Here is an 18797-nt window from a genome sequence, read left to right as displayed (position 1 = left end):
GTTTGATTGAAAGATATTAGATATTGTGCATTAGTATGAAATAAAGTAGACATTGCTTTTGGATTCAGTTTTATCACTGAGAGAAACCAAAGTTAGATTGAGAAGCTAACATTAATAGGTTCTGTAGATGAAATGCTTTGAGTTCCAAAACATGGCAGACTTGGGATCAGTATCAATGCTTGTAGAGAAGGCTGCTTAATTTAGCATTGTAAGATGCTGTATTCATTGCTTATAACGTCTCCGAAATGATTGTGCGGCAGAATTTTTGTAAGCCAAATAACCTCTGAAGAGTGAGTTGCTGAAATTTTTCCCAAACAAAAGTAGTGTCATTAACTTCTAAGACTTTTCTTCGTATTAGTTAAACTTTTTCTTTCTGTTTTTGAGTTGTTTTAATTAAGACACTCTGGTTCCTTTGTTTCAAAACAAAAGCTGAAATGGCAGTGTCCAACCCTGAAAGAGAAGAATCAAATCTGATCATGCACAGAGGGGGCTGAGTTAGGTTGTTCAAGCTGCCTTTGAGTCTTTGACTTTTCCCTGTGAATATTCACTTAATGCAATTGCTGGTACTTGTTAGTGTTGTAGCACTTAATGTAGCTTCTGTGTTGCAGGTAAAACTGTTATCCCTGTCTCAGACTTGCTAAATGCTTAAAAAATCCTTCAAAATATGCCAAAAGGGTGCTTGCCGCTAAAAAGTACTAGGAATATTCTTGCGCGAGTCTTCACAAGAATGTGCAGTAAAATATTGACGTTCTTGAGAAAAGGGAGCATGGAATTCTAAATCTCTGGCACTTACCCGATTGAAAGTATTCAGAAAAACGAGGACTTGGTTTTAATTGAGGGAATGAAGTGATGGTGTTAGAATTGAGTTGACAGAAAAGAGGGAATAAGACCACTGCAAAAAGACCACTCTGGGAAAACTACACATGCCATAGAATAATACTGGCTTACTAGTAGGCCACCTAGCTTAGCTGTTTCAGGATATGTTTTGCTTTAAAAACAGGTGATACCTTGTGATAATGCTGTGCTGGGCCATGGGACATTTCCAGTGAAAGTGGCAAAATCCGAAATACTTACATTTTAGCAAAAGTCTATCAAAATCTCCCCAAACCACTTTTTAGTTGAACAGAAGATGAATGAAACTTTTAAATTTTAAGCACAGCTCTTAAGAGAATGTTGTCCTGTTTCTACTTTCTTTTTTAGCTTGATTTCATCTGCTTTTGCATTTGTGCTGTCGGTCCTGTCCTACTCTCGCCTCAAAAATAGCTTCTGTATCTTTTGGCCAACTTCAGTAAGTCAAGAAAGATCTCAGAGATAACTGAGTTAATACTGGTTGCATGAAAATTAGTGGCTCCATGGAGAAGATGGATCCAAAGATTTCCTCTGCATAGTGAAAGATTGCCAAGTAAGTTTGGCTAGTCAGTACACAGGACAGGCCAAACAAAAATCTGTCAGTCTGCGCACAGAACTTGGCATCGCACTTGCTTTCTTTTGTTCAAGCAGTAGTTAGAGGATATAAATAGGAGCGCTAAGCCTACTGTGTGTGAAAAGGGACCCTCGGGAGGGTGCTGGGTCACTTGGCTCAGTGGGAGGGGTGAGGTGGGGAAGGTAGGAAGAGAAGACATAAGTCTGCAAGGAATCAGGATTTATTAGTTCCGCTGTATGCAGCTTCATAGATTTGGGGCCATATGCCTGCTTTGAGTTTATAGCCAATGACGGAAGACCTAAATTTTTTTTTTCCTGTTGGGAAAAAAAAAACCCTTCACGTGTGTGTCTCTCTCTCTCTCTCTCTCTCTCTCTCTCTCTCTCTCTCTCTCTTTATATATATATATATATATATATATCATTATATAAACTAAACAAAAAAATCTGTAAGGGAAGGAAAATTGGCTGAATATAAAGTTCTGTCATATGTAGGAATCAAGTGCGGCTGATAAAAAGAATAAATTTTTTTTCTTGGATCTACTGTCTTGTTAATTGATGTTAGCGATAACTGTAGGTAAAACACATTCAGAAGAATGATTAAAAAATTAACTTCTTTAAAGAAACATTTGCAGTGCTCCCAAAAGCACTGGACGGAGTGGTCTGGTTACGTAACACCAAACACGGTATTGAAACAGTTGAGGTCAGTTGTTTTTGCTGGCCCATTTTGTCCATGGAAAGAAAGAATGTAGTGAGTGTACTTCATCTTTTTTAAAGCTTGCTAAGGGACCTTTAAAATTTTGCTTATAAAACAGGGTTTATATAATTCTTCTTCCTCCCCTTCAGCTCTCCACCTCCTCAAAAAATAAAAATTGGCTCTTTCCCTCCAAAGGCCTGCTATATCCTACACGCTCCGTCCTTTCTGTTGCTAAAAAAATACTGCGTATCACAGGGACAGCATGACTGTACCCACACAGTCAGGGGGAACTACTGTTTTCTGACCTTCTGTTTTATGTCTCTGTGTTTTTTATCCTGTTATTGGAAGAAGCCATTCCCCCCCGCCCCAGGTCAGGGCTTTTTCCTCCCCTTTTGTTTCCTGAATTAGTTTAGTGCCATGAACGCAGTAAACACTGCTGTCAGTCTCCTTGCATACTTTTCAGGGTACTTTATTATGCAGGATTCTTTCAAAAGAAATACAGCCCACAGTCTTGGCTGATTCCCGGCACTATTAAAGGTCCACTGGCACTTTTATTAAGAATATGAGATTTTGCTTCTGTTTTTAATAGAAATTAATTTCACCTCCTAGCGATACAGAATGTCTGCTGCCCTTCCTCCCAGATGCGGCTGCAAAGTAGCCCCTATCTGGTGTGTGCAGACTGCATGCGTCCTCAAAAGTTGGGGTGGGGGGGGGAAGGAGTAACTGGCAACTTCGTAAGTGATGAAAGTAGGGAGGAAAATAGATGGTTAGAAACTACTGAAGCAGATTTTGATCTCTAATGCTGGGGAAAGAAATTACTCCCTGAATGGACCATTGTTAATAGCATATAAAATCACATGTTCATAAGTCTGGAAGGTAAGGGTCCAATTAATTTTATTGATGAGGTTGCCTTTCTTGATTTATTTTCTGAAATCAATACCTTATTTTTTTTATTCTGAAATGATGTTTCCTGATAGGGATGGTGAAATTCCAGGGGTGATGTTCTCACCTGACCCTTGAACGGGTGAAACCAACCGCATGCAGCGCCCTGGGACAGGGCCTGGAGCGGCTTGTAGCTACTGCTGCCTTCTGGTCCCAGCTGTGCGACCTTATGGCTGTCCCATGGTGCTCGTATCGGAGGAAATTGTTGCACACAAATAAAGAGCCTGTAGGGCCTTTCAGGGCTGCTCTGTTTATTTTCAAAAGCATGAGCAGACTGGGGTATAGGTGGAGGTGTTCAAGTGTGCATGTAATAATGACTACAGGATATGAACAGGATTCACTAACGCTTCCTGTTAGCAGATCTGCACTTTTTAACTAGAGATGATTGTTTTTATCCGTTACACTTCCAAATCTTAAGCTTTACTCCTAAGAATTAAATAATTTTGTACTATGGAATGAATTAGCCCATTTTTATAGACCTATTGACTACAGTTTTTGCTAGAGGACATGCCTTGTAAGTTATATTCTTTCTATTTCTGAGTGTCCTATCATGGATACTGATAGTAAAGCAGCATTCAGTATTAAAATTAAGACAACATCTGAAAAATATTATTTTGAATGGTTGATAGTTTTTTGGAGAGATTTTTACAAACTAACCTTAGACATTTTAGGAAGTTGCTGAGGAATCAGGATTTTAACTCCATTTTGTAGTAGAGCTGCTGCCTTATTTCATGGCTTACGAACAGAATTCAGGTTTGCTTACCCTGTGAACCTGTAAAGTACAGGGAAATCAGGTCATCAGGTCTTCTGTTGATATTATTTTGCTTTGACTCCTAGCTGAATAATTCAGTTCTCTGCAAGGTAATCACTATTGTTGCTGGGCTGGAGCTATGTGAGTGAGGGACAGGGCTGTCTTGTCCTGGGAGGCTGCACGTTACTTCCTCGGCTGCGGTTGGGCACAGTAAGGGAGGAATCATTGTACCTTTCAGCCACGACCATCCCCTAGCAGAGGGAGATACCTGGCTGCACCAGGTATCTCCGGGGCTCCACCCTGGCATTCAGTTTTCCTTCTCCCGAAAGTCCACGTCAGAACTTAAGAGCAGCAGCAAGATGGGAGACCTTTATTGTTGTATATCGTGCTAATTTCTAACTCTGACTCAGCAACATTATTTGCCTGCTTCCCGTGCTGCCCGTGGCTACAAAATCAATGTGTGCGTGCCACACTCTTACAGCTTGAAAATATGCTGTCTGCTGAACTAACGCGCTTAAAAGTACCAGACGTTTTCCTAATGCAAATTCTTTATTACCCTTCAGGGGTTTTTTTGGTTTGTTTGTGTGTATTTGGTTTTTTTCTGCACTGAAAAGTTGAGGCAGCTTCAGAATTTTTTCGTTGAGATATTCAAGGGGAAAAAAAACTTTTCCTATGCTGGAGTTAAATGCTAATCACTGCTCAGCTCTCTTGGAATTTGGCAGCGTACCAGCGTTCCTTCCCTTTGGTAGGTCATGTGGAAATACTGGAGCGCTTTCTTAAAGAACCTCTCTGCTCTTGTCAGGTACTTGCACAGATGTAACCTTCCTGTTTGAACTGGATTCGAATGCCTTCAGCATTTCTGCTACCCTTTCCCCCAAATAAGCACCATTCAGATCTACAAAATTTTATGTATAAACATTAATATACTTCAAATATGTTAAAACTACATAAATGTAACTTTTAAAATCAGGTTTTAAATTGATATTCATATTCATTTGCAATAGGATCGCGTACTTTTGATCTTGAAAATAACATTTAAAAGTGCTTAACGAGCTCACAAGGAGTTCACAAATTGTTTCAAGGCCATGTATTTAAAGGCTGTATGAACAGCTGGTAGATGAGAATTGTTTTGTTCAGCCTGATCAGTAATAATATGTAGATTGTTTTCCCACTGCTTTCTATGGCTAGATGATCAAGTGGTTCTAGCCTGTCACCACAGTGCTGGAGATTTTCTGATGGGGAATTCTTAATTCAGTCAAAGCTGGCTTAACTGTTCAGTGGAAACGCACATCTCTGATGGTCTGTGAATAGCATAGACTTCCTCCCCTCTGATCTATTTCTTGCTCGTTTCCACTGTTAAGTCAAACTGTAGCTGGATGTGGAGTCTTTCCTGAACACCCTGATCTGATTATTAGTTTGCTGCTGCTGCAGTGGTGTCTTGGCTGCTGGTCGTTGACCTGGTTCCCCATTTTGCTCGTCCTGGTACGCATACACCCAGTGAAATGGCGGGCTCTGCTTGAAAGACTCATTACTTGTAAAAACAAAGCTATCTCAAAGCAATATGATCTGCCTTGGGCAAACGCAATGACCTTTTCTACTGGATCAATACTTTTATTTACATATTAAATGTAGACTTTTTTTTCCCCTTCAAGTGCTACAGAGCAGACTAAAAAGGTGCTGTATCAGGCAAGAATGTGTGTAAAGGATTCCTTTGTTCAGTGTTGGCAGAAACCTCACAAGCCCTTGCCAAGTCTGTCCAGCCCACCCACCCTTCCACGAGGACGCCAAGAAATCCCCCGCTACGGCTTGGTATTGGCTTTGTGCCATTTGCAGCGCGGGGGAAGCGCTCTGGGCAGATCACGGTGCCGAAAGGGGCACCGGGGCTGCGGCGGGTGATGCCGATACCGTGCCGCCCCCAGGAGCTGCCTGGAACGTCTGCGAAACCACGGTCAGAGGCACTGTCAACACTCACGGAAAACGCGCCTCGCTGCTGCTCAAACCGCGCTTTAAATATTCAGAGCGCAGAGAGCACTTGCTGTGCTTTCCTCTCGCTAGGTAGGCAAGAAACTCGCTGAAGAACAGAGACTTTTCAGTGCGTCTGCAACTTGCAGCATTCTCAAAATGCTCTGATAATTTTACATACGTTTAGACTTTTTGTCCTCCATTTTATAGGACAAACATTATGTGTGCTGAAGGCTGCACAGGAGGCTGTGGCTAAGTCAGGAAGGAGAATCAACCTCTCTTGTCACCTTGGCCTTTTCTTAAACCGCTCAGCCCGTCTCTCCCTTCGTCCTCCGTTTGCCTCCTCGGACGTCTTTTGGTTCTTCAACGTGCGGATGCATTTTGGCTGGGAGCACAAACAACACATCAAAATAATGTTTGCTGGGTATTTCAGAAATGTTTTCATTGTTATGCTCACTGTGTGGGAACACCCCCGCAGCCCCTCAAAACAAATGATAGATGTCTCTTTACAGGCAAATAGGGAAACCTCTGTTTCTGAAGCAGCAGTGGCGTCTTAAGTTAAAAAGAATCCAGAAAAGCTCTCGTAAGTGGCCACCACCTAGCCGTGATATTTCCGGGGGCGGGAAGCAGCTGTGTGAGACTTTTAATATTCCCAGAGTTATACCAGAACTAAAATAAGAAACTGTAAAAACCTGATAGTCCATCACAGCCAGCCCTGTGCCAATGCAGGATTTTCCCCTTATATTTATGATTTCTTATTGTTAGGCTAGTTTTACGTGACCCAAACAACAGAGGTTTCCATCCTTGTCCTGCTCATGTTTTTTTCCTGCCATTTGTCCTTCACCAAAGAGGTAGAAATGTTTCTGCTTTCTTAAGTTTGGGAAGAGGGAGAGTTAGGAATCATGCTCATCAGCCTCTTCCAGCAGGAGGATGCACTAGAGAAACTATGAACTGACTGCTACGGGCTTGATAATACCAATTACTTCTCCAAGTAGCCGAGCAACGGTTGTTGACGGTAGACAAAAAAAGTCTCTTTCTCCAGCCGAGGTTCCACGGGCGCTCTTCGATGCTGTCCCTTCGGTCCTGCTTCCTGGGATCTTTCATAGGGAGACCAAAGAAAAGAAGAAAAACATCTTGAAAGCAAAACATATGTGGTGCTGGGCAAAACCCTCTTAAAAATGCTGAAAGGGGCTTCAAGAGAACTGAAAGGGAGAGAAGAGGTAAAACGCAAATCTGACTGGAAAAGAAATCACGAGGGCGATAATCTGCAGTGTCCTTGGAAAATAGGCAGAAAAACTGTAGCGGTAAGAGACCTTGCTCAGAGGCATGGGGAGGCTGCTAGAAGGATTAATACACGTGAAAATCCATTACTAGAAATGTGAAAGAGGAGAAAACAATGTAGACTGTCAATGGAAGGAAGAGGAATAGGGATCTGGCCGCTAAAGGCAGCGGATACTGAGCAACTCCTTGAATCCCCAGCTCAGTCTAATGCATGATGTGCGCTCGCTCCCTGTGTGTGTGTGTGTATATATATGTAAAATATGTGTGTATATATATAGTTAGAAGACTTCTTCAGCTGCATATGAGGTAAATGTAGTTAGTTGTCAGATTATGTTGCACATTTCTCCTTAGTTATGGTGACACAGCAAGAGAAAAAGTAAGTATCTCTCCAAAAAGTCATTCAGAGCCTGTTTTTCCTTTCCTTGCTAAAGTTTGTTATTTAAAGTAACACTTAAAAACATTTCTAACACCCATGGAAAACCTTGAAGGTTTTCAATATTCAAACGACTGCAGGTACAGCTTGAAGCAGTAACTGAGAAATGTGAACAACGGCATATATCATATCTCAAAGGATAAACTCTGCATTACAAATATTTTTCAAAGTCAGTATTGTTGAAATTTTCATTGTTCGCATCAGCAACAATATTAAGAAAGGAAAAAGCCCCAAAGCCTCTGATGCAATAAACTGCTAGTGCCATCCAAAGTGCCCAGAACACCAGGAAGCGGCTGTTTCAACCTTCGGGGGACACGCTCGTGCACGAGTCAGGGGCAAACAACGCAAGATTTTTCCGGAAAAAAAATTTTTTTTTGACAAAAGCGTTACACATGCCGACGAGTCTACCTATAATCTTTGTTTTTTTTCCCCCTTGGTTCCTCAAGACATTCAAATGAAGCTGAGGTAAGCTTCTGCGAGAAGAGGTGGGGAAGATGCCAAAACAGTTAAAGGAAACTTAAGTGCTGGCCGCGCTGACGCTCGTTGGCGGAGAGTTTAACGCGGGACGCTCAGTCCCTGCAGAGCGTCAGCGGCTCCCGGGCCGGCTGCGCGGCCCCCGCCGCCCGCTCCGCTCCGCCCCCCCCGCCGCCGGGCGCGGGGCGCGGGGCAGGTGCCGCGGCGGGGCGGGGCGGGGCGGGGCGGGGCGGGGCGGCGGCCGCGCGGGGCGGGGCGGGCTCGGCTCTCTCCGCCCTTTCCGCTGCGCGCAGGGGGAGGAGCAGGCGGCGGCGGCGGCAGCAGCTTCCCCGGCCGGAGCTGCGGTGCCGGGACCGGGACCGGGACCGGGGGAGGGGAGCGAGCCGCGGAGTGGCCGCTCCGTCCCTGGCGGCTGGGGCGGGCCGCGGCGGCCGCTCCGCGGGTGCGGGCGGGTGAGGGCGCCCCCGCGCGGCGGGGCGGAGCGGAGCGCGGCCGGGCCGGGCACAGCAGCATGCTGCCCCCGCGCCTCCGCGCCTGACCGCGCGGCGCAGGCGGCCCGCCGCGGCGCCCGGCCCTGCCATGCAGCCGGCGCTCCGCTAGGCCAGCGCGGCTCCGGCGGCGGCGGGCGGGCCAGGGCGGCGCGGGCGCCATGAGGAACGGCGAGGACCTGGAGGGCTTCGATGGCGAGGCGTCCAGCACCTCCATGATCTCGGGGGCCAGCAGCCCCTACCAGCCCACCACGGAGCCCGTCAGCCAGCGCCGCGGGCTGGGCGGCCTCCGCTGCGACCTGGACTACCTGCGCGGCGCCTTCGGCAGGATCAAGCTGGCCGAGGTGGTAGGTGCCGGGCCGGGGGGGCCGGTGCTACCTGCGGCCGCGGCGCTGGCGCGCGCCCAACCGTCCTCCATTTCGGGCGGCAGCGCGGGGCGCCTGGGCCGGGCCGGGCCCTGCCCGCGGCGCCGGCTGTGCGCGCGTGGGGGCCGCGAAGGTGCCGCAGGTGGCGGCGGGGCCCCGCGTGTCGGTGCCGCCCCGGGCCGAGCCGCGGCTGCGGGGGCGCCGCTGCCTGGCGCGTTTGAACGCCGGTGGGTGCGGACCCCCCCCCCCCCCCCCCCCCGGCCCGGCTGAAACGGTGAGGTAAAACTTAACTCAGGGCGCGCACAGGCGTCGGCGTCCTGTCACGGTTACGACGCGCGGGGCCCAGCGGGGCTCTCTGACGCTTGGTTAGGCGTCGCGCGGGTGTCCTCTCCCCGAGTGTCCCCGGCCGCGTGTCCCGACGTGCCGGCCGCGAAGGCCGCGCAGACCCGGGCTACGGGCCGCGCTCGCCTTGCGTCGGCCACGGGCTGAACGGGGTCCGGGAAGAGCGTCAGCTGCGCGGCCAGGGCCGTGCGCGGAGCTCCCGCCCCGCCGCTGGGCCGCGCTCCAGGTCCGCGGCCTTGGGGACGGGGGCGCGAGGCGGCGGTGCGTCCTGCGCTCGCCCTGCGAGGCTCCCGCCCGTTTCTGTGGTTTTCCTCTGCAGGCGGGAGGGATCTGGCCTTAGGCCTCCGTTGTGTTTGGTTGTGTTGGTTCCCCCCCCCCCCCCCCCCCCCCAGCCCGCAAAAACAAAAAAAAGATGCTGGTCGGTTTGTCATGGAAGATAGCACCCCTGTACGCCTTCCAGGTCCGCCTGCGTCCTTAGATCGTTGGGGCGTTACAGAAACATCGCTGCAGACTTTGTGTAAACATGTGGTTTAAAAAAAAAAAAAAAAAAAAAAAAAAAGGAGCCCTGTCTCAGCGCATTAAATATTTCAATTTAAATAGCAAAGACTATTTTATTTTGATGAATTTATACTACTACAGAGGCGTTGCCAAACTGCTGTGGCTGCAGCCAGAAGTACAAACCCGGCTCCGGCGTAGTCGGTGGCGGTCCGGCCGGGCAGCGGGTCGCGCAGCCCAGCGAGGACCGGGTGGGCAGCCGTGCCGGCGAGGCTGCGCGACCTCGGCTCTCTGCCCGCCCGGCGCGCCGGTCCAGCCTCGTCCGGCCCCGGGCGCTCGCCCGAGGAGCGGCCTTGCCCGGCGTGGGCTCCGGCGGCTACCTGGGGCGCCGAGGGAAGGGGCGAGCCGGGCAGGAGGTGCACCGTGTGCCCCTTATGCAGCTAAGAGGTGTCTTTTGAAGACGGCAGTTTGAAGTAGTTTCTTACAGAGGTGATAACCTACCTGTTTAAAGAAAAAAAAAATTTGTACTTTGAGGACTATGCGGAGGGATACTTTTTAATATTTCATATATATTGCTTTGGCCTTTAAAACACTGCTAGTTAAGGCAAAGCCCGCACATACAGGTTTCATTTCAAATATATATATATTCAAATTATCCTAGTTTCAACAGCGAGTAGATGTTAACTCTCTAGACCACAAGCTTATAAAGGACTCTGCTGATTGTAGACTTGTTCCTATGAACACCCAGGAAAATCCAGGATTTGGAAATGCAGTTTGCTTGTTTGTTTTTTTGCCCTCTCCTCATTGTAGCATAAAGTCTATGTTCTGCAAGCTGCAGCAAGGACCATGTTATGTGAGTAGTCTTCTAACAACGGGGAATAGCTGCGTTTGTGTTATGTATTTTCAGGACTGAAGTCAAAGAATCTGTCATCGCTAAGCAACATCTACCTGTCTTTGAACTGTTAAGGACTGTCTATATGGTAGAAATCCTGGGGTGATGCTCTCTGATAACGTGGAAATAATCTGCCCTAAGGGGTTTTGTTTCTGTTCCTACTGCCAGTCCTGTCTGTAGTGTAGTAATAGACTTTCGCAAGTCATGTTAAAAGCTTGTAATTCAAATGAGCGGTTATTGAACAAGAGTAGGTGAGTCCTTTATTGCTAAGCTCCGATTGGTTTGGAACAAGTTGCGAAGGCATATGCACAAAGCCTCTTAAATTTTTAAAAGTCTTGTAAGGAAAGACAAGGGAAAAAGGGACTGTGATGAGGTTGCAGATACGGGAGTTTTCTTGTCTGTTGAACAAATATGTCACTACTTCTAGTATATCATTAGGAAGAAGTACCTGCAGATTAATGTTTCCAGATGAATTGAATAATGCATTGTGTCTTTCTAATAATAGTAGTCTGACCTGTTGCACACAGGAGAGTATGAGTCCAGTGGGTGAGAAACTAAAAAGAAAATAAACTGGGTAATAAAGGATGTGCACCATCTTGACGTGTTTACTTTCTGCATTATTTTATAACATTCAATTTTATTTGTACTCAAAGGAAGCTATATCTGACTCGTTGTAAAGACTGAATTTTGCAAACTGATGGAAAACAGCAATTCTGGAAAAGAAGGAAAAGAGAGAACACATTCCAACATGCACTGAATTCACTTGTTTGCCAAGTGTAATTATTTTAATTAATATAATGCTGAATAATAATACATTTTATTTCCTACAGTATTTTTGCAAAGGTTTCGAAGTCTATGGTATAGCACTCTAACCCTTTTTAAAAAGGAAGAGAAACTCCCTGTATTGCACACAAGAAAATTAAACAAAAAAGGAGTATGTTGTTTAACAGGAAGTGTCTCTAAATATATTCTAGTAAAAGAGAATGTTACGGGAAAGATTACAATGCACATACTTTGTTAAGCATCAGAATTTGTATTAAAATACATATATGATTGGCAGAAAAAATTATTGATTTAAGACAGCTGTTGCCACTTACTTCAGTGTTCAGGTTAAGTGCTTTCTACCAGTTCTTGGTGGTGTATCATAAGTTATAACTTTTGGGCCTTGTGACTGAAACGACTTTTCTTCTGAAAGCAATTATTTTTGAATTCTTTTTGAATTGTCACAAGAAGTAACAGAGAAGGAAGGGAAAAATGACTGAAAATAAAGGTTCAGATAATTTTATGACTCTATTATTTTGTTGAAGATTTGTCTTTATTGATTCAAAGTACTGTTACCGGAGTTGTTGCAAGATGAAATGCGATCTGACAGCTTAGGCGTATGGAACAATTTAGAGAGATGTAGATGAAGAGAATATTTTTAACTTGTATTGATTAATATTGCCAGAGAATATTCCATAAAGTGCCTTTAAAGGGGCACTGTAATAATGGATTGTGATGATGTTAATGTTTCATGTGCAATGTTGTACAGCTCTTTTGAGTCTTATTTTGACTTTTTGTCCCCTGGCTCCTGGAAAAGGTTGACTGAGTACTATATTTATTGTTAATTTTACATTGGGTATGCAGTCTTTAAAAATTGTGTTTTAATACATTGGGATTTCTTACCTATATACAAGGCTAAGTTTAGCAATTATGTAGTAGATATGGCTCTCTGCTCATAGTCATTTAATATTAAATATGAAGAATAGTGAGGAAGTAATAAAACGGACCAATGTCGAAGAACTTAGCACTGAGCTGACTCTCTTGAATGTTTTACTGTTAGATGAGTGAGCTTTTAGAACGCAGCCCTTTCACTTGCGTTTTATCTTATCGTTCTGTTGAAATAGCTCTATAAAGAGGAATTGAAAAACAAGAAAGAAACCCTACCAGCTTGCAACAGCAGATGCTTTAGCTTTTTTTTTTTGGTCCTTCTTGAGCATTAATGCAACTAACAGTAACGTCTCTCTTTAAATGCAGTTGCTTGGTGTCTGCTATTACTTATATAAGGCTAGATATAAAGAGAAGAATCTGACCTGAGAAATGCACAATTTCAGTAGGTTGTGTCTAGCTGGAGATAAAGATGAGGGGTGAGCAACATCTGAGCAATTAATTCTTGAAAGACAGTGTGTTTATTTGGATCTGTGAGGAAACTTCTGATTTAATTGGTGTTAGAGCAGGCCTCTTTTAAAAAAGACACCTGAAGGAAGATAAGTAGGCAGTGAGTGTGGACGGTATCGGGACAGGCGTTTTCAGGCAGACGGTAGGGTGGCTGAGAGGGACTTAAGATGTCATTAGGCAAGGCAGAAGAAAATGGCGTGAAGGGAAATGAATGAGGAGAAAGGAGAAGAAAGACTTGAAGTTGAGTGGAGTTTTACCTTTTTTGGAAAAGGAAGATTTGAACTTGAAATGGAAGGCAGGGAGAAGTTAGGACAATGTGTACTATACAAAGAAATATTTTTTCCTTTTGGGAAGTTGCAGTGTAAATGGGAATTCTCTAACTGACTTTCCAGTGTTGAGATGGATTAGTACCTTGCCATACTGCACACGTGAGAGATTACAGAGCTGTCCTCGGAGACCTGCAGAAGAGATCTTTAGAGTTTATTTTCATTACTCTCTCTGGCACGGTTTTATGTTTCCCCTGCTTTTGGGCACTTTAATACTTCCCATGGAGATTATTGTACAATCAAACATATATCCCTGGAAAACTTTACTATCGACACCCTCAAATGATTTCAGTACTTCTGCCCGTTTATCCTTACACTTCCTAAGGAGAACGTCCTCTCCTCTCTCTGACAGTGCTTGCTTAATAAAGCTGTTTATTGTATAAGGAATTGGAAGGAGGCCAAAAGAGACAGGCTAGTTAGCAGGTAGCACCTCTTACCCACAAATCTTTGATAGCGTGAGTCGCTGGAAATTGCTGTACTTCTCTATAGAAGAGATTGTTTGCTTTTCTTTTTCTCACTTTATTTTTCACTTCAGCTTTTCTATATGGAGAATTGTTTTTCCTTCATGATTATCTTCTGCATCTTCAAGGATCTTACTATTATTAGAATTGGATATTGGGAGTATATTGGCACTGAAATTTCTGTGGAAAATCATGAGTGCCTGAGTTGTCTCCTTGCTGGATTCTTTTGGAGCTGTAGCTCATGGTGGGTTTTTTGTCAGGGCAGCAGGTGAGTTATGAGGAAACCAGGCAAGATCCTAATGGGAACCAGCCTCATCGGTTCCCATCAGGACCCTGCTAGGTTTCCACATGCGCTTGATTAAAAGTAATATAATCACCTTTAACAACTGGGGCAGCTGATGTGAAAAATAGTGCCTAACCAGTCCTTCTGACATTGGTGGTAGCTGGGAATGGTTTAACTGGAGCAGTAAGATTGCAGAACTACCCTCTGAGGGAAGCTGTAAGTGTAAAGAGAAGAAGGGGGGGGGGAAAAAAACCCCTAAAACCAGCAAACCAAACAAAAACCCCTTATCATGTGCCACCTTAGCAGAGGGTGGCATTTGTGATAGGGGGTGACTGATCTTTGTGGCTAGGACAGTCCTAGACTTACTTTCCTAATGTGTCTGTTTCTACAGACAAAATTTTGCTACAAAAGTGCATCAGGCTGCTGTTAACGAAGATAATGCTTCTGCTTGGGAGGTCTCTGAGCTGAAAGCTGCTGAGTGTGCTGGGGAAGTATCGCAGCGTGCTTGCTGCAGTCTTGCTCTCCTCTCCAGGCACATGCTAATGCCTGTTGGGTGAGGCAAGATTCTGGGATAAATGAACTTTAGCTCTGATGGGTATAGCAGTTCCTGTGTTCTCAATTTTTTGAATATAAAGTGTTCAGTCTTCATTTGTGGAGAGCAGCTGAATGCTGGAAAAACTTATTTTGCGACTTACTATCGTTATGCATTTCCAGATCCAGAAATTAGTTAAGTCCAGGGCTACGCTAAAATTCTTTGCTATTGGAATCTATTGCAGTGAAGAACTAAAAAGTCAAAAAGCCTGTAATGCATATCTACATGGATAATAAGGCTATTGAGAATTGTTTCTAAAATGTTAATACTCTTAATATAATTACTGTTTCAAGGAGTAAGCTAATTGCTAACCATGAGAATAAGGTTGAAAAGTAAAGACGTGTTCAGTTATCTCATATTTAATTATTGTGGTATTCTGGTGCCTTCAGCTCAGTATCTCATTCTGATGGCTTCTGGTGGTGAGGATTAGACAGATCCTTCCTCTCCTCCCCGATCTACTACTTCATATCTTTGGACATGTCTTTCCCCATCTCTGTGTTTCTTGGTCCGTCTATACTGCTCTCATGCATCTGTAAACCAATGTGATCTTATTCCGCCTAGTATGCGGGTTCTTAGCGTAGGGAACCAGGCGCTTTACCAGCAGTAGTTATTCTGTAAATAATAAAGTTATCAGCTAGCCACTGAATGTGATTAAGAAGAAATTTGGATTTCTTTCACATTAGTTGTCATGACATTTAGGTGTTTTTTTTTTATTATTTTTACTATAAATGCAGTAATAAGTAAGCTACAAGAAATCAGACTGTACCTGGTAGAGAACATTAAATGACATTTCTCTGTCATATTTATTGCATAGTAAGGTCACTCCTCAGCATTCCGGTCATCCAGCCAGACCTCTTAAAGCATTTAGTGGTCTCAGCTAGAAGCAGAGCACTGGAGGAGACATCAGAAGTCTTCTAAGGCAGGCTTTAGCATCACACACAGCTCTGTGCCATAAGTGCTAAAGGTTCCTCTTAAAGTTAGTTCTTGTTCATTTATTCTGCTCTTCTGAGGTATAGAAACCTTCTGATTTCTGATGTGAAACTAATTCTAGCAAATTTATAACTGTTTATTCTTTTGTCGTTGTTGCCATAGTCAGCCTTAATCTTGTTGTTAACCGATTTCTGTTGAAACGGTTTAGATCTGTGTTGCCATGTGATGTTTTTATACTTGACATCTACCATAGAAGGAAGAACGATGAGATAACACTGTTTTAGCTTTTCTTTTTATTGTTTTTGTGTGCAGCTAAAGCAGTTACTTTCTACAGAAAAGAGAATGATTTTTGGGTGTCTTTTGCGGTGGGTCCTAAATGTCATCTACTGTTGTCCTACTGTCATGTTAAACTCCAAAATCCTGTTTTCAGTTTCTCTCTGAGACAGTGGATAGTTTTAAATTTTGCTTTCTGAAGAAAGTTCTGTAATCTTTGTAATATATATACTATATTATTTTCTCCCCTAATAAACCAGTATAATAGTAATAGATACATTATGCTAATTACAGATGCTGTAATGAGAATTGTCCTATAATGGAATTCTATTTTGGAAAACTACCTTCTTCTCTTGTAATCTTTCTAGTAATCTGTCTTATGCCGATGAGCCGTCCTAGTGACTTAATGAGTATTTTGAGATGAGGAGACAAGGAGAAGGGCCTGGCATTTAAGAGATTTTTTTTTTTTTTTCTTGTAACACAACCAGCATGGGAGGAACCAGTTACTTTTGTTGCCAGTTAATGCATCGTTTGTCAAATCAACTTGTATGCTTTCTAGTAGTCATCATCCCATGCTCAAAATTGTATTTCAGAAATACTTGCCTTGCTTCTAGACCTTAGCAATTGATTTTGTACTTAAATTTTGTATGTGAAGAGTGCTGTTTGCAGAATGGATGCTGAATAGACATCTTAACAACTGTTGCTAGTCTATAATGATAGCAGTTACTCTTGCTAAATTAGAGCTGCACAAAAAAAGTCATTATTATTGTTATTACTATTATTATTTTAAAGTCACTTAAGGTTAGGATGGCTTGTTAGTTGTTTCCAAAACATGGAAGTAGTATTTAGGTGTCTTTGGAGCTTGTACAGTCACTACTTCAGAATAATGGGAGGGTGAAAGCAAAAGCAAGATGAAACAAACCATGTGTAGAATAGGTATAAGAACATATAGTCATGAGTAGAGAAGTAGTCGGGTCTCAGCATTAGCATAGCATAGCTAGCATAGCACTCGCCTGAAACGAGAAGCCCGTGCAGCGCAGAACAGCGTGAATCAGGTAATGCCGAGTCTGCAGTTATGGGATCTCAAGCATCATCTTACTTAGTAGGCACCTCGGGTGAAATCTGTTGTCACGATACAATGTTATTAGAATGGGATAAAGGTTGAAATACGGTTTCAGGTAAGCAGGGCAACTTCTAAAGTTTTAATCTCATTGTATGCAAATTAAACTGGGAACTATAATTTCACGGATCCCAATTCTGACTGATCTTAAGGCTCTGGTACTTAATGCCTTAGCTCATGGAAAATTACGGTGTATTTTTACCCAAACAAGTGTTTTCGGCGTTATCTGCAATTACACTTCTTTTTTTTTGTACGTAACCTGATATTCAGATGCTGATGCTGTTGAACAAGACATTTCTTTAAATTTTCTTTTGCTTGCATCTAAATTCATGAAAAGTTTAGCTTGCAGCTTTGCAAGCTTGTTCTTGATAGTTCCTTTTGTTACTAGATAGCTTGAAAGCACAGCAACAGTGTACTCAGTATGTGGAAATATGCCCTGTACTCGGATCTGGAATTGGATACAGTGATACTTCGGCTGCAAGTTTCATTTAAAGTAAATATTCTAACTTTCAAACGCTGCAGATCTGCCCGCGATGCGATGTGGTGGCACTCTTGTGATGTTGTGGCAATTCTGTTGCCAAGTTATTTTATGAATTGACTACAAGTATTTCCATGTTAGTAATTTTTTTTGGTTTTATACATTGAAAACTGAAATATTCATGCAAGAAAGCAACCAGCAAGCACAGATGTTATGAATATCATGAAACAGTTAAATTAAGAGTCTTAACCTTCAGTAACCTTTGCCTCGTGAAATTATTTTCATGCTAGTAATTGATATTACCAGTTGAATGTTGAGAAGAAACTAACTGGGTGTTTGATCTTTTACTGTTGTAAAAGAAGCTAATTGTTGCATTTAACTCTGTTATCTTGGGAGAGGCTGTTTTTGTGTAATGTAGGTGAATCCTTTTATTAAACATTGGGATCTTCTAATTTTATATGATGGCACCACTTAGTGATAGCTTCAAAATATTTTGTTAGAAGTGTCCTTCCAGAATTATAGGAAAATGAGTTAACTCTTTGTGAAGTATATTTAGTTCATGGTGATAGTCCAGTAAGGATCTTGACTCAAAAGGCCGAGGCATTGTTGGTAGAGTCTTAAGGCTTTTGTGGTGGTAACAACCTTTTGTAGTCCTCTGTTTGCAGTCTGTCAAATGTGTTTGCAGTCTTCAGGCAGATCTGTTCCTTAGTTATAAAATCACAAGTAGGTGGATTTGCAGTTATGCAATGAAGGTTTGTTGGTTCTTTTCTATTTTGGATGAACTCTTACTAGATAATAGTTTTAAGACGATTTTAAACAGCAAGACAAGCTTGAGAGTTTCATGCATTCCCCAGTACAGCTGGCAGTGCTCTTTAACGTTCTGGCCTACATCTATTATTTTTTTTTTTTAATGTTCTGTTTTACCAGTATGTCTAGACTATTTTTGCCTTTTAAGGCATGGCATCTAAGGGGGCCTTCAGATTGCAATCTTGGGAACGTTGGGATTGCAGGGACATTTTGCACCATTTCCTTTGAACAAAAACAAAAAACTTAAAGTGGTCCTAAGGAATCCATTAAACTTCTTGATTGTTTTCTCGTTAAAATTCCTTTCTTGTTTTAGTATTTGTGGGATGTTTGATGTTTACTCATAATTGGGATTAAACAGGATTTTAAAGGATACAGAGTTATTCTGATAGTCTTAACATAGTACTTTCACTTTTTAAAATAACCTAACAGGCTAGTTAAACGTGAGGCAGTACAGATCAAATACATTAACAGATTTTATGAGTACACCTTTACTTTTTAAAACCAATTAATTTATCCTACTATTTGTTACAGAATTTACAGTACTGTGTTTTAATGTTGTTTTGAATATCCTGGTTTCCAGCGCAGGTTGACCTATGAATATGAATGAGAGCATGAAGCCAGTTTAGAAGTGTTGATTTTTCCTTTTTAAGAGCTAAGTTGAGAATTTTCATAAAGTGAAGGAATAACCAAGTTCTTTTATACTTTGTTTAAAAATCACACAAGCATAATCTGAGTAACTTGTGTCCCAGGAGAGAGTGAGTGTGCGTGAACCATATGCATGCAGCCCGAAGACAAGAATAGGGTAACTCCATGTATCCAGATATTTTGA

The 18797-nt window shown here is 43.1% G+C and overlaps 1 protein-coding gene and 1 long non-coding RNA gene across 3 annotated transcripts in view; one reads left to right on the top strand and one right to left on the bottom strand.

Annotated features, from left to right (window-relative positions):
- Positions 1-312: 312 nt before the first annotated feature.
- On the bottom strand, positions 313-8131 carry LOC138068406 (uncharacterized). Its single transcript, XR_011143207.1, has 3 exons — positions 6059-8131; positions 3716-3830; positions 313-450 (listed from the first exon to the last, which is right to left on the bottom strand). It is a non-coding gene; the product is annotated as an uncharacterized lncRNA (long non-coding RNA).
- A 331-nt stretch (positions 8132-8462) lies between these two features.
- Positions 8463-18797, top strand: part of LOC104143973 (thymidine kinase 2) — an 84455-nt gene continuing 74120 nt past the window's right edge. For both annotated transcript variants that reach the window (XM_068955771.1, XM_068955770.1), the window contains exon 1: positions 8463-8794. In XM_068955771.1, coding sequence (XP_068811872.1) covers positions 8609-8794 — 186 coding nt within the window. In that variant the 5' untranslated portion in view covers positions 8463-8608. The remainder of the gene's footprint in view (positions 8795-18797) is intronic.

The sequence above is a fragment of the Struthio camelus genome, chromosome 10 (genome assembly GCF_040807025.1).
Source record: "Struthio camelus isolate bStrCam1 chromosome 10, bStrCam1.hap1, whole genome shotgun sequence".
NCBI lineage: Eukaryota > Metazoa > Chordata > Aves > Struthioniformes > Struthionidae > Struthio > Struthio camelus.
The sequence above is the reverse complement of the archived record's forward strand: the minus strand, read 5'-3'. Positions and strand labels throughout refer to the sequence as shown.